Source organism: Lichenostomus cassidix, chromosome 1Aa (genome assembly GCF_008360975.1).
Source record: "Lichenostomus cassidix isolate B80296 chromosome 1Aa, HeHo_3.0, whole genome shotgun sequence".
Taxonomy (NCBI): Eukaryota; Metazoa; Chordata; class Aves; order Passeriformes; family Meliphagidae; genus Lichenostomus; species Lichenostomus cassidix.
The window spans coordinates 953,134-966,416 of NC_139480.1; the positions used below are offsets into that span (position 1 = coordinate 953,134).

The 13,283-nt window shown below is 46.3% G+C and overlaps 1 protein-coding gene across 3 annotated transcripts in view; it reads left to right on the forward strand.

Annotated features, from left to right (window-relative positions):
* The window catches only part of AHCYL2 (adenosylhomocysteinase like 2), a 69,986-nt gene that overhangs the window by 45,290 nt on the left and 11,413 nt on the right, over positions 1-13,283 (forward strand). For all 3 annotated transcript variants that reach the window (XM_085081315.1, XM_085081334.1, XM_085081325.1), the window contains exons 3-8: positions 4,324-4,467; positions 5,090-5,190; positions 6,341-6,443; positions 7,430-7,524; positions 9,448-9,554; positions 10,727-10,843. In XM_085081315.1, the coding sequence (XP_084937441.1) occupies positions 4,324-4,467; positions 5,090-5,190; positions 6,341-6,443; positions 7,430-7,524; positions 9,448-9,554; positions 10,727-10,843 (667 nt within the window). The remainder of the gene's footprint in view (positions 1-4,323; positions 4,468-5,089; positions 5,191-6,340; positions 6,444-7,429; positions 7,525-9,447; positions 9,555-10,726; positions 10,844-13,283) is intronic.

The window sequence follows — 13,283 nt, forward strand, 5'->3', positions numbered from 1 at the left end:
GAATCTCTTTGGATGGTTTGTCCTGCTGGAATCTTCTGGAAGGGTTTATCCTTGGAATGGTTTGTCCTGCTGGAATCTCTTGGAAAGGGGATTCCTTGGGATGGTTTGTCCTTGGAATGGTTTATCCTTGGAAAGGTTTGTCCTGCTGGAATCTCTTGGAAGAGTTTATCCTTGGAATGGTTGATCCTTGGAATGGTTTGTCCTGCTGGAATCCCTCTGGATGTGTTTTTTTGATATTTGGGCAGATCAGGGTGTGTTTGAGGAGAATCCAGGTGGTTTCAGGGACCTTGAAGCTCATCTCATTCCAACCCTGCCGTAGTCAAGGACACCTCCATGAGTCCATGGAGCTCCAAGCCTCACCCAGCTCTGTCCAGTGTGGAGAACCTCGGGAAGCTCCATCAGCCATGAGCCATCAGGAGGAGCTGGAGATGGAAAATAGCCAGAAATGCTCCTCACTGGGAACCCTCCTTGGTGTTTCTCCTCCATTCCCGCGATTCCGAGGATGTCAGGGATGAGCTGGACAGGAGCAGGCTGTGAGGAGCCTTTCCCCTTTTCCAGCAGGTTTGGAGAAGCAGAGGTGGCTGAGCTGTGTTTGTCTGGTCACTCTGGTCACTCTGGAGGTTCTGATCCAATCCTGGACACTCCCAATCCCGTGGTCTCATCCTGGTTTTCATGGAAAATCCGACTGTTCCTCATCTCCACTCCCTGCTCCTGGTTTGCTGCTTCCTTCAGAACCTCCAAAGCCTCTTCCAGAGGGGAAGGAACCCCGCAAAGGTTGGGGACAACCTGGGTGACCCATCCTGCTGGCTCTGACTGCATTCCCATGGAAAAGGTGTTTGGGAGAAATTGAGGAATGCTCATGCCATGTTCTCTGCAGAGGGATGTCAGGAGAAATTGAGGAATGCTCATGCCATGTTCTCTCCAGAAGGACATCAGGAGAAATTGAGGAATGCTCATGCCGTGTTCTCTCCAGAGGGATGTCAGGAGAAACTGAGGAATGCTCATGCCATGTTCTCTCCAGAGGGATGTCGGCCTGGGCGCAGTTTGGAATCCACAATTCCATCCGATCCCTGAGCACCTGGGGACATTTTGTGACAGTTCTGGCAGACTCTGAGTCTGCTGAGCCTGGCTGATGTCACCGTGTTCGCTCCCGAGTGACAGCTGGAAGGACTTGGAGCAACTTCGAGGAATTCTCCTCCTCTGCTTCCACTTAACATCTCCTGCTAAAGCATCAGAAATTGCAATTAATTATTAATTCTGCAATTAATTGTAGAATGGTTATATCCCTGTTAATGGATGGTGCCGGGCTGGCAGTGCTGGTGGAAGAGTTCAGTTCCCCCAACAGCTGCAGGACAAACAACAGATGGATGATGGATGATGGATGATGGATGGATGATGGATGATGGATGGATGATGGATGGATGGATGATGGATGGATGATGGATGATGGATGGATGGATGGATGATGGATGGATGGATGATGGATGGATGGATGATGGATGGATGATGGATGATGGATGGATGGATGGATGGATGATGGATGGATGGATGATGGATGGATGGATGATGGATGGATGGATGATGGATGGATGATGGATGATGGATGATGGATGGATGATGGATGGATGGATGATGGATGGATGGATGATGGATGATGGATGGATGATGGATGATGGATGGATGATGGATGGATGATGGATGATGGATGGATGGATGGATGATGGATGATGGATGGATGGATGATGGATGGATGATGGATGGATGATGGATGGATGATTGATGATGGATGATGGATGATGGATGGATGATGGATGGATGATGGATGATGGATGATGGATGGATGATGGATGATGGATGATGGATGATGGATGGATGATGGATGATGGATGGATGATGGATGATGGATGGATGTTGGATGGATGATGGATGATGGATGATGGATGATGGATGATGGATGATGGATGGATGGATGATGGATGGATGATGGATGGATGTTGGATGGATGATGGATGGATGTTGGATGGATGATGGATGGATGATGGATGATGGATGATGGATGATGGATGGATGGATGATGATGGATGATGGATGGATGATGGATGGATGATGGATGATGGATGGGTGATGGATGATGGATGGATGGATGGATGGATGGATGGATGGATGGATGATGGATGATGGATGGATGATGGATGATGGATGGGTGATGGATGATGGATGGATGGATGGATGGATGGATGGATGATGGATGGATGATGGATGGATGGATGATGGATGGATGATGATGGATGATGGATAGGTGATGGATGGATGATCCATGATAGATGACAGCAGATCCCAGGGTTTGGTGCATCAGTGAAGCTGTGATGTGGAGCAGCATCTTCCAAGACACTGGAAGGAATTACAGAAAAATGAGGGTGGGGAAGGGCTGGGCTGGAATTCCCAGAGAAGCTGTGGCTGCCCCTGCATCCCTGGAATGGCCAAGGCCAGGCTGGACAGGGCTTGGAGCAGCCTGGGACAGTGGGAGGTGTCCCTGCCATGGCACTGGATGAGCTCTGAGGTCCTTTTCAATCCAAACCATTCCATGACAAACCAGCAGAGACTGTGGAACCTGAAAACTTTTGGCTCTCTTGCCAAAAAATCCAAGGAATGACAACACCAGCCATGCTGATCCCTCTCTTCAAACCAGAATTCCGAGTCTCTTGCCCAGATTTGCCACGAGTGGAGTTGTTCCACTTCATTTAAAATCACATATTTTTCCTCCCTGGGGAAATCCATTGTTTCTACACCACTTTTCAGGTCATTCCAGCCTGGATGACTTGTGCATTACCCACCCCAGGCACATTCTGGGTGGGATTAGGACAGGAATATCTGGAATATCTGGGATTCACAGCCTTCATCCTGGTGCTGTTTGGGAAGGTTTTATAGGAAACTTCCCTGAAACTTCCCTGAAACTTCCCTCTCCTCTCTTCTCTCACCCAGCTGGGCACAGAGAAAAATTCCAGCAATGCTAATTCCCTACTGCCTAAGCAGATCAGGCCAGCCTGGCACCCCACGGCATCCAGGCTGAGCTTTTCTCCTTGGAATCACTGAAATCCCTCCAGTCAGCAGGGAAATGTGGAGCTGTTGGGTCCTGTGGGAACACAAAGCTGTGGCTGGGCTGGGGTGGAGGTTTAACTCGTTTTTTTGGGGTTTTTGGGGTGGAAATGTCACCAGAGCTCTTCAGGGCAGAGAGGGGTTAATTGACTTGGAATAAATGAAGGAGAAGTTGGAATCCATCCTCACTCGAGGCTCTGGAAAGCTGCAGCTCTCTGGGAGTGCTGGTGAGGATGGATGAGCTAGGTAGGAACCTCCCAGCCTTCCTGCTGCCTCATTCTCATCATCTTCATTCCACAACATGAATTATGGTTTATGGTTTTAGACTTTTGGGTGCCAACAGGTAACCTCAGCCAGGCTGCCAACCCAGCTGGAGTTAATCTTCTTTTGCAACCAAGCAGAGAGAGAGAGAGAGAGAAGGGTGGGGAATTTGGGGAATTTGGGATGCCACACCATCCCAAAATGAATCCAGCTGGGAAAACCACGAGGAGAAGGAGAAATCCCAGCTGAGGCTGGAAGGAGCTGAGATGTTCCCATGGATCACCACATTCCTCCTATCCTAAATTATTTTGGGGAATATTTTCCCCCATCCCTGACCTCATGTCACAGGCAAGTTGGGGAATTTGGGGAGTTTGGGATGCCACACCATCCCAAAATGAATCCAGCTGGGAAAACCACGAGGAGAAGGACAAATCCCAGCTGAGGCTGGAAGGAGCTGAGACATTCCCGGGGAACACCACACTCCTCCCATCCTAAATTATTTTGGGGAATATTTTCCCCCATCCCTGACCTCCTGTCCCTGGGAATTTGGGGATTTTGGGATGCCACACCATCCCAAAATGAATCCAGCTGGGAAAACCATGAGGAGAAGGAGAAAGAGGAGGAGGAGAAGGAGAAGGGGAAGGAGAAGGGGAAGGATCCTAAATTATTTTTGGGAATATTTCACCCCATCCTGACCTCCTGTCTCCGGGAATTTGGGGATTTTGGGATGCCACACCATCCCAAAATGAATCCAGCTGGAGAGGAGAAGGAGAGGGAGAGGGAGGAGAAGGAGAAGGAGAAGGAGAAGGAGAAGGAGAAGGAGAAGGAGAAGGAGAAGGAGAAGGAGAAGGAGGAGAAATCCCAGCTGAGGCTGGACGGATATGGGATATCCCCATGGATCACCCCATTCCCCCCATCCTAAATCCCTTTAGGGATCATTCCCCCCATGTTTCCCTCTCCCCCCAGCTGCCTCCTACACGGACAGCTCGGACGATGAGACTTCCCCGCGGGACAAGCAGCAGAAGAACTCCAAGGGCAGCAGCGATTTCTGCGTGAAGAACATCAAACAGGCTGAGTTTGGGCGCCGTGAGATCGAGATCGCCGAGCAAGGTCGGTGTGGGAAACTTATCCTGGTTCTGGGGGGGTTTGGTTATCCCAAATCCTGCTCTGCTGAGGCTTGGGGTTTGCTGACAGCCTTTTCTGTAGGGTGGGGGAGTTTGGGTGGGATTTTGTGGGGTTAGAAGTGCTCTGCAGTCAGAATTGTTGGGCTGAGTCAGTAGGAAAGGTAAAATCCATTTTAGGGTTTTTATCTTATGGGGTTTTTATCTTTTTTTTTATCATTTAAAATCCTTATGGCCAAGGATTTTACCTGAGTAAGTCCAGGGATTTCACCTGGGGAAAACCAGGGATTTTACCTAAATAAGGACAAGGATTTTACTTGGGTAAAACTAGGGATTTTACCTGGATAAGACCAAATTTATTAAACACAAATCTGACAATTTTGGTTTTGTTTTATTATCTCCAAAAACCCCCAGCAAAGGCCAGGCAGGGTTTAGGTGTTGGAGGGAAATTAAAGAGGTGAAGCAGAACAGCAAATCCCAAACCCTCACCCTGAATTAGATTTCCCTCCAGCATCACCTGGAGGTAGAAATTTAACCAAAATAGGGAAAAATCCAGAGGGATTTTGGGTCCTTTTGACTTTTTTTCCCATTTTTTCCCATTTTTCCCACAGAAATGCCGGCGCTGATGGCTTTGAGGAAGAGAGCTCAGGGAGAGAAACCTCTGGCTGGAGCCAAAATCGTGGGCTGCACACACATCACAGCCCAGACTGCTGTAAGAGGGTGATCCCAAATCCCAAATTCCCACTGCTGATCCCCTAAAACAGGGAATTCCCACTGTTGATCCCATAAAACAGGGAATTCCCACTGTTTATTCCCCTAAAACAGGGAATTTCCACTGGTGATCCCATAGAACAGGGAATTCCCACTGGTGATCCCTAAAACAGAGAATTCCCACTGCTGATCCCATAAAACAGGGAATTCTCATTGCTGATTCCCTAAAACAGGGAATTCCCACTGTTCATCCCATAAAACAGGGAATTCCCACTGTTTATTCTCCATAAAACAGGGAATTCCCACTGTTTATTCCCCTAAAACAGGGAATTCTCATTGCTGATCCCATAAAACAGGGAATTCCCACTGTTTATTCCCCTAAAACAGGGAATTCCCACTGCTGATCCCCTAAAACAGGGAATTCCCACTGCTGATCCCCTAAAACAGGGAATTCCTGTTAGTGATCCCATGAAACAGGGAATTCTCATTACTGATCCCCTAAAGCAGGCAATTCCCACTGCTGATCCCATAAAACAGGGAATTCCCACTGCTGATCCCCTAAAACAGGGAATTCTCATTGATCATAACCTCTAAAACAGGGAATTCCCATTGCTGATCCCTAAAACAGGGAATTCCCACTGTTTATTCCCCTAAAACAGGGAATTCCCACTGTTTATTCCCCTAAAACAGGGAATTCCCATTGCTGGTCCCCAAAACAGAGAATTCCCATTAGTGATCCCCTAAAACAGGCAATTCCCACTGCTCATCCCCTAAAACAGGGAATTCCCGTTAGTGATCCCATGAAACAGAGAATTCTCATTGCTGATCCCATAAAACAGGGAATTCCCACTGCTGATCCCATAAAACAGGGAATTCTCATTGATCATAACCTCAGGGAATTCCTGCTGCTGATCCCCTAAAACAGGCAATTCCCACTGTTTATTCCCCTAAAACAGGGAATTCCCACTGCTCATTTCCCACTTAAACCCAACTTCAGAGACCTTCCAGAAGCTTAAACCCAATTTTGGATTCCCACCAAAAGCTCAAACCCAGCTGCAGACACCCCAAACCCTTTCTCCCCCAAAACCCCCAATAAACCCCAATTTTTGCATTGCTCTGGGTTGATTTTTCCCCGTTTTTGTCCCACCCAGGTGCTGATGGAGACGCTGGGCGCGCTGGGCGCTCAGTGCCGCTGGGCTGCCTGCAACATCTACTCCACCCTCAACGAGGTTGCTGCTGCCCTGGCGGAGAGTGGTAGGGGAATTCTGCCTCTGCTTCCCTCCTGGATTTTATGGGGATTTTTGGGGATTTTTTTGGGATTTTATTGGGATTTTTTGGGATTTTTTGGGATTTTTAAGGGATTTTTTAGGGATTTTTTTAGAGATTTTTTGGGGGGTTTTATTGGGATTTTTTTTTTTTTTAATTGGGATTTCTTAGGGATTTTATTGGGATTTTTTAGGGATTTTGTTGGGATTTTTTTTATTTTATTGGGATTTTTAAGGAATTTTATTGGGATTTTTAAGGGATGTTATTGGGATTTTAAGGGATTTTATTGGGATATTTTTTTTATTTTATTGGGATTTTTAGGGATATTTTGAATTTTTTTTGTTACTTTTAGGGATTTTATGGGGTTTTATTGCCATTTTTTTAGGGATTTTATGGGGATAAATCCAGGGATTTTACCAGGGTGATACCAAGGGATTTTCTTGAGTAAAGCCAAGGATTTTACCTGGCTAATGCCAAGATTTCACCTGGATAAATCCAGGGATTTTACCTGGATAAATCCAGGGATTTCACCTGATTAAATCTGGGAATTCACCTGGCTGAAGCCACAGCTTTGTCCCCAAACTCTGGGAAACCCAAACCAAGCTGAACCCTCCAGGTGTTGCTCACTGAAGCAGAGCAATAATTCCTCCCAATCAGAATACATTAAATAAATTAACCCACTAATTAATAAATTAGACTCCAAACTGCCTGACAGGCAAGTAGGACATCCAATCCACAGGGAAATCTGGATTTCTCCAAATAAATCTGATTATTGAGAGCCACAGCAATCTCTTAAACTCTTTTCCTGGGCGAGAGGAAGAAATGAGGGAAGATAAAACCAATTTAGATGCTTATTTTCTTCAAGATTCTCCCAATTTTTTTTTGGAGATACATCCCAAAAATTCCATCCCAAACCTGATCCCAAGGGATTTTTTTAATCCCAAGGATGAATTTCCCTCTCCCTGTCTCTCCAGGATTCCCAGTGTTTGCCTGGAAAGGAGAATCCGAGGATGATTTCTGGTGGTGCATCGATCGCTGCGTCAACGTGGAGGGCTGGCAGCCCAACATGGTGAGTGAAACAGCTGGAAAACAGCTGGAAAACACCTGGAAACACCTGGAAACAGCTGGAAAACACCTGGAAAAGAGGAGGAGGAGGAGGTTTAGTGCTGCTGGGGATTTTTCTCATTCCTTAAGCCTGGCTTAGCAGTGAAAACTCAGTGCCAAAGTGCTGGAAAAGGGATTTTTCCTGATTTCCCAAATCCATCCATCATCCATCATCCACCATCCATCCATCCATCATCCATCCATCATCCATCCATCCATCCATCATCCATCATCCATCATCCACCATCCATCATCCATCATCCATCCATCATCCATCCATCTATCATCCATCCATCATCCATCCATCCATCCATCCATCCATCATCCATCCATCATCCATCATCCATCCATCCATCATCCATCATCCATCATCCATCCATCATCCATCCATCATCCATCCATCCATCCATCATCCATTCATCATCCATCATCCATCATCCATCCATCATCCATCCATCCATCATCCATCCATCCATCCATCCATCCATCATCCATCATCCATCCATCCATCCATCCATCATCCATCATCCATCTATCATCCATCCATCATCCATCATCCATCCATCCATCATCCATCCATCCATCATCCATCATCCATCCATCATCATCCATCCATCCATCATCCATCCATCATCCATCCATCCATCATCCATCCATCCATCATCCATCCATCATCCATCATCCATCATCCATCCATCATCCATCCATCCATCATCCATCCATCCATCCATCATCCATCATCCATCCATCATCCATCCATCTCCATCCATCATCCATCATCCATCATCCATCCATCATCCATCATCCATCATCCATCCATCCATCCATCATCCATCCATCCATCCATCATCCATCCATATCCATCCTCATCATCCATCCATCTCCATCATCATCATCCATCATCATCCATCCATCATCCATCATCCATCCATCATCCATCATATCATCCATCCATCCATCATCATCCATCCATCCATCCATCATCCATCCATCATCCATCATCATCCATCATCCATCATCATCCATCATCATCCATCATCCATCATCCATCCATCATCCATCCATTCATCATCCATCCATCCATCCTCCATCCATCCATCATCCATCATCATCCATCCATCATCATCATCCATCCATCCATCCATCATCATCATCATCCATCATCCATCCATCAATCATATTTCCATATCCATCATCCATATCCACATCATCCTCATCCTCCATCCATCCATCATCCATCATCCATCCATCATCCATCCATCATCCATCCATCATCCATCATCCATCCATCATCCATCATCATCCATCCATCCATCCATCATCCATCCATCATCCATCCATCCATCCATCATCCATCCATCATCCATCCATCCATCATCCATCCATCATCCATCATCATCCATCCATCCATCCATCATCCATCATCATCCATCCATCCATCCATCATCCATCCATCATCCATCCATCCATCCATCCATCATCCATCCATCATCATCCATCCATCCATCCATCCATCCATCCATCATCCATCCATCATCCATCCATCATCCATCCATCCATCCATCCATCCATCCATCATCCATCCATCCATCATCCATCCATCATCATCCATCCATCCATCCATCCATCCATCCATCATCCATCCATCCATCCATCATCCATCATCCATCCATCCATCCATCATCCATCCTGCACATCCCTCTGAGCTCAGCCCCTTCCTTGGCTGCCATTCCAGAACTTTCCATCCACTCAAAACCAGACAACCTCCTGAACATCTCTTTTCCCAGGAATTCTGCGATTCCCAGGACAATTTTCCAGCCAGTTTCTCTCCTCTCCCACCTCCAACATTTTTATTCCAGCAGTGACCCTGTGGCTGTTTTCATTGCAGATTTTGGATGACGGAGGAGATCTCACCCACTGGATCTACAAGAAATATCCCAACATGTTCAAGAAGATCAAGGGGATCGTGGAGGAGAGCGTGACTGGAGTGCACAGGTAATGGGATCTTAGCCAGCCTGGAATGGAGAAATTCGGGACAAAAATTTGGGATAAAAATTTGGGATAAAAATTCGGGAGGCTCAAGGTTGAACCTCCAACGCCTGAGCTCTGCTTTTTCCTGAGAATTGCGGCAAAAAATGGGATTTTCAGATTCTCTTTGCAGCCACAGTGAGGTGTTGAAATGGATTTGTAGTGGTTTTAAATTTTAGTGAGTTTAAATTTTTAGTGAGTTTAAATTTTGGTGATTTTAGTGATTTTAAATTTCAGTGAGTTTAGTGATTTTCAATTTTAGTGAGTTTAGTGATTTTAGTGAGTTTAGTGATTTTAAATTTTAGTGATTTTAAATTTTAGTGATTTTAGTGATTTTAAATTTTAGTTATTTTAGTGATTTTGAATTTTAGTTATTTTAGTGATTTTGAATTTTAGTGATTTTCAATTTTAAATTTTAGTGATTTTCAATTTTAGTGATTTTCAGTTTCACTGAGTCTAGTGATTTTAAATGTTAGCAAGTTTAAATTTCAGTGATTCTAGTGAGTTTAAGTTTTAGTGATTTTAGTGATTTTGACTTTTAATGATTTTAAACTTCAGTGATTTTAGTGATTTTAAATTTTAGTGATTTTTAAATTCTAATGAGTTTAGTGATTTTAAATTTTAGTGATTTTAGTGGTTTTAAATTTTAGTGAGTTTAAATTTCAGTGAGTTTAGTGATTTCAAATTCCAGTGAGTTTAAATGAATTTCTAGTGCCCTGGAGCCACAGAGCAGGGAGAGGAGAAATACCCAGGGAGAGCTCAGAGCTCCTGCCAGGGCCTGAAGGAGCTCCAGGAGAGCTGCAGAGGGACTGGGGACAAGGCATGGAGGGACAGGACACAGGGAATGGCTTCCCAGTGCCAGAGGGCAGGGATGGATGGGATCTTGGGAATTAGGAATTCCTGGCTGGGATGGAATTCCCAGAGAAGCTGTGGCTGCCCCTGGATCCCTGGAGTGTCCTTGGATGGGGTTTGGAGCATCCCAGGATAATGGGAAGTGTTGCTGCCCATGGAATGGGATTTTCCCAGCCCTTCCCAGCCCCATCCTGATGATTCCCAATCCTAGGGAATGATTTCCCATGGATAATCCCATTCCCATGGATAATCCCATTCCCATGGCTAACCCATCCCCATTCCCCCAGGCTGTACCAGCTCTCCAAGGCTGGCAAGCTCTGTGTTCCTGCCATGAACGTCAACGACTCTGTCACCAAACAGAAGTTTGACAACCTCTACTGCTGCCGGGAGTCCATCCTGGATGGGTGAGTGGGAATTCCACGGGAATATGGAGAAGGAATTCCCATGGGAATGGGGGGAGGGAATTCCCATAGGGAATGGGGGAGGAATTTCTATAGGAATGGGGGAGAAATCCCCACAGGGAAGGGGAGATGAATTCCTACAGGGAATGATGGGGGAGGAATTCCCATAGGGAATGGTGGAGATGGAATTCCCACAGGGAAAGAAGGGGGGGAATTCCCACAGGGAATGGGAGAAGAATTCTCACAGGGAACATGGAGAGGGAATTCCCATAGGGAAAGCAGGGGGGGAATTCCCACAGGGAGCATGGAAAGGGAATTCCCATAGGGAATGAGGGAGGAATTCCCATAGGGAACATGGAGAGGGAATTCCCATGGGGAACGCAGGGGAGGAATTCCATAGGAATGGGGAGAGGGAATTTCCATAGGGAATGATGGGGAGGAATTCCCACAGGGGGGTTTGGAATGGGGAGAGGGAATTTCCATAGGGAAAGATGGGGAGGAATTCCCACAGGGAATGGGGGAGAGGGAATTTTCGTAGGAAATGGGGGAGGAATTTCCATAGGGAAGAGGAGAGGGAATTCCCACAGGAATGGGAGGAGGAATTCCCACAGGGAATGAGGCAGAGAATTCCCACAGGGAATGAGGAAGGAATTCACGTAGGGAATGATGGGGAGGAATTCCCATAGAAATGGGGAGAGGGAATTTCCACAAGGACTGGTGGGAGAATTCTCACAGGGATGGGGAAAGGGAATTTCCACAGTGAATGGGGGAGGAATTCCCATAGAAATGGTGGAGGAATTCCCACTGGGAATGGTGGAGGGAGAATTCCCATAGGGAAAGTGGGGAGGGAATTCCCATAGGGAATGGGGGGAGGAATTCCCATAGAAATGCAGGAGGAATTCCCACAGGGAATGGTGGAAGGAATTACCATACAGAATGGGGGAGGAATTCCCACAGGGAACATGGAGAGGGAATTCCCATAGGGAAAGCAGGGGAGGAATTCCATAGGAATGGGGAGAGGGAATTTCCGTAGGGAATGGGGAGAGGGAATTCCCACAAGAATGGGTGAGAGAATTTTCACTGGGAATGGAATTCCCACAGGAATGGGGCAGAGAATTCCCACAGGGAATGGTGGAAGAATTTCCATAGGGAAAGGGGAGAGGGAATTCTGACAGGGAATGGGGGAGGAATTCCCACAGGAATGGGGCAGAGAATTCCCACAGGAATGGGAGGAGGAATTCCCACTGGGAATGAGGAAGGAATTCCCATAGGGAATGATTGGGGAGAAATTCCCATAGAAATGGGGAGAGGGAATTTCCACAAGGAATGGTGGGAAAGAATTCCCACAGGAATGGAGGAGGAATTCCCACTAAGATGGGGCAGGGAATTCACCCTGGGAATGGTGGAGAGGAATTCCCACAGGGAATGGGGGAGAAATTCCCATAGGGAATGGGAAGAGGGAATTCCCACAGGGAACAGGGAATTTCCATAGGGAATGGGGAGAGGGAATTCCCACAGGGAATGTGGGATTTGGGATGTGCAGAGGGGAAAATGATGGGAAAAGCAAGGGGGTGAAACATGGGAACAGAATTCCCAAAGAAACCGAGGCTGATCCATCCCTGGAAGTGACCAAAGCCTTGTGGGAAAGGATATGGGATGTGGGATGTGGGAATTAGGATATGGGAATTGGGATATGGGATATGGGATATGGGAATTGGGAATTGAGAATTGGGATGTGGGATGTGGGATGTGGGAATTGGGATGTGGGATATGGGATATGGGATATGGGATAAAATGGAATTGTCCCTGAATGGGAGAAACCCAATTCCATTAGTCCCATGGAATAATGGGATAAAATGGGATAAAATGGGATAAAATGGGATAAGATGGGATAAAAAGGGATTGAAGGTCCTTCCCAACCCAAACCACCCTGGGATTCCACGGAAAAAACCAGGATTGGCTAATGCCAGGAATTGCAGGCAGAACTGAGGGAGATGCAGGCAGAGCTGTTTGAGATGAATTCCTTGGGAAAACAGGGAATTTCACCTTCCCTGCACTGCTAACCTATTTATTGCAGAGCTAAAAATAACCTGGAATGTAGGACAGGAGAAAGGAGGAGGGATCCAGGGGGAGCTGAATTTGTGGGGTTTGGCAAGGAATTCCCAATTCCCTGCTGCTCCTGGGGTCTCTCTGGGGGGAGTTTGGAGTTGGCAGCAAAAAAATCAGGAAAAAAAATAGACTTGGAGAGGATTTTTAGTGTTTTTGGAGTCTCAAACCCAAAATAAATGAATTAAAATTGAATTTAAAAAGACTCCCAAAACAAATTCCTCTTTGCTGGAAGAAGGAAATAACCTCCATCCTTAAAAAAGGAAAAAAAAAATCAGATTTTAGGTGGTTTTTGGGTCTTTCCTGCCCCTGGAATTTCTGTGGGTGGTCAGGGGTG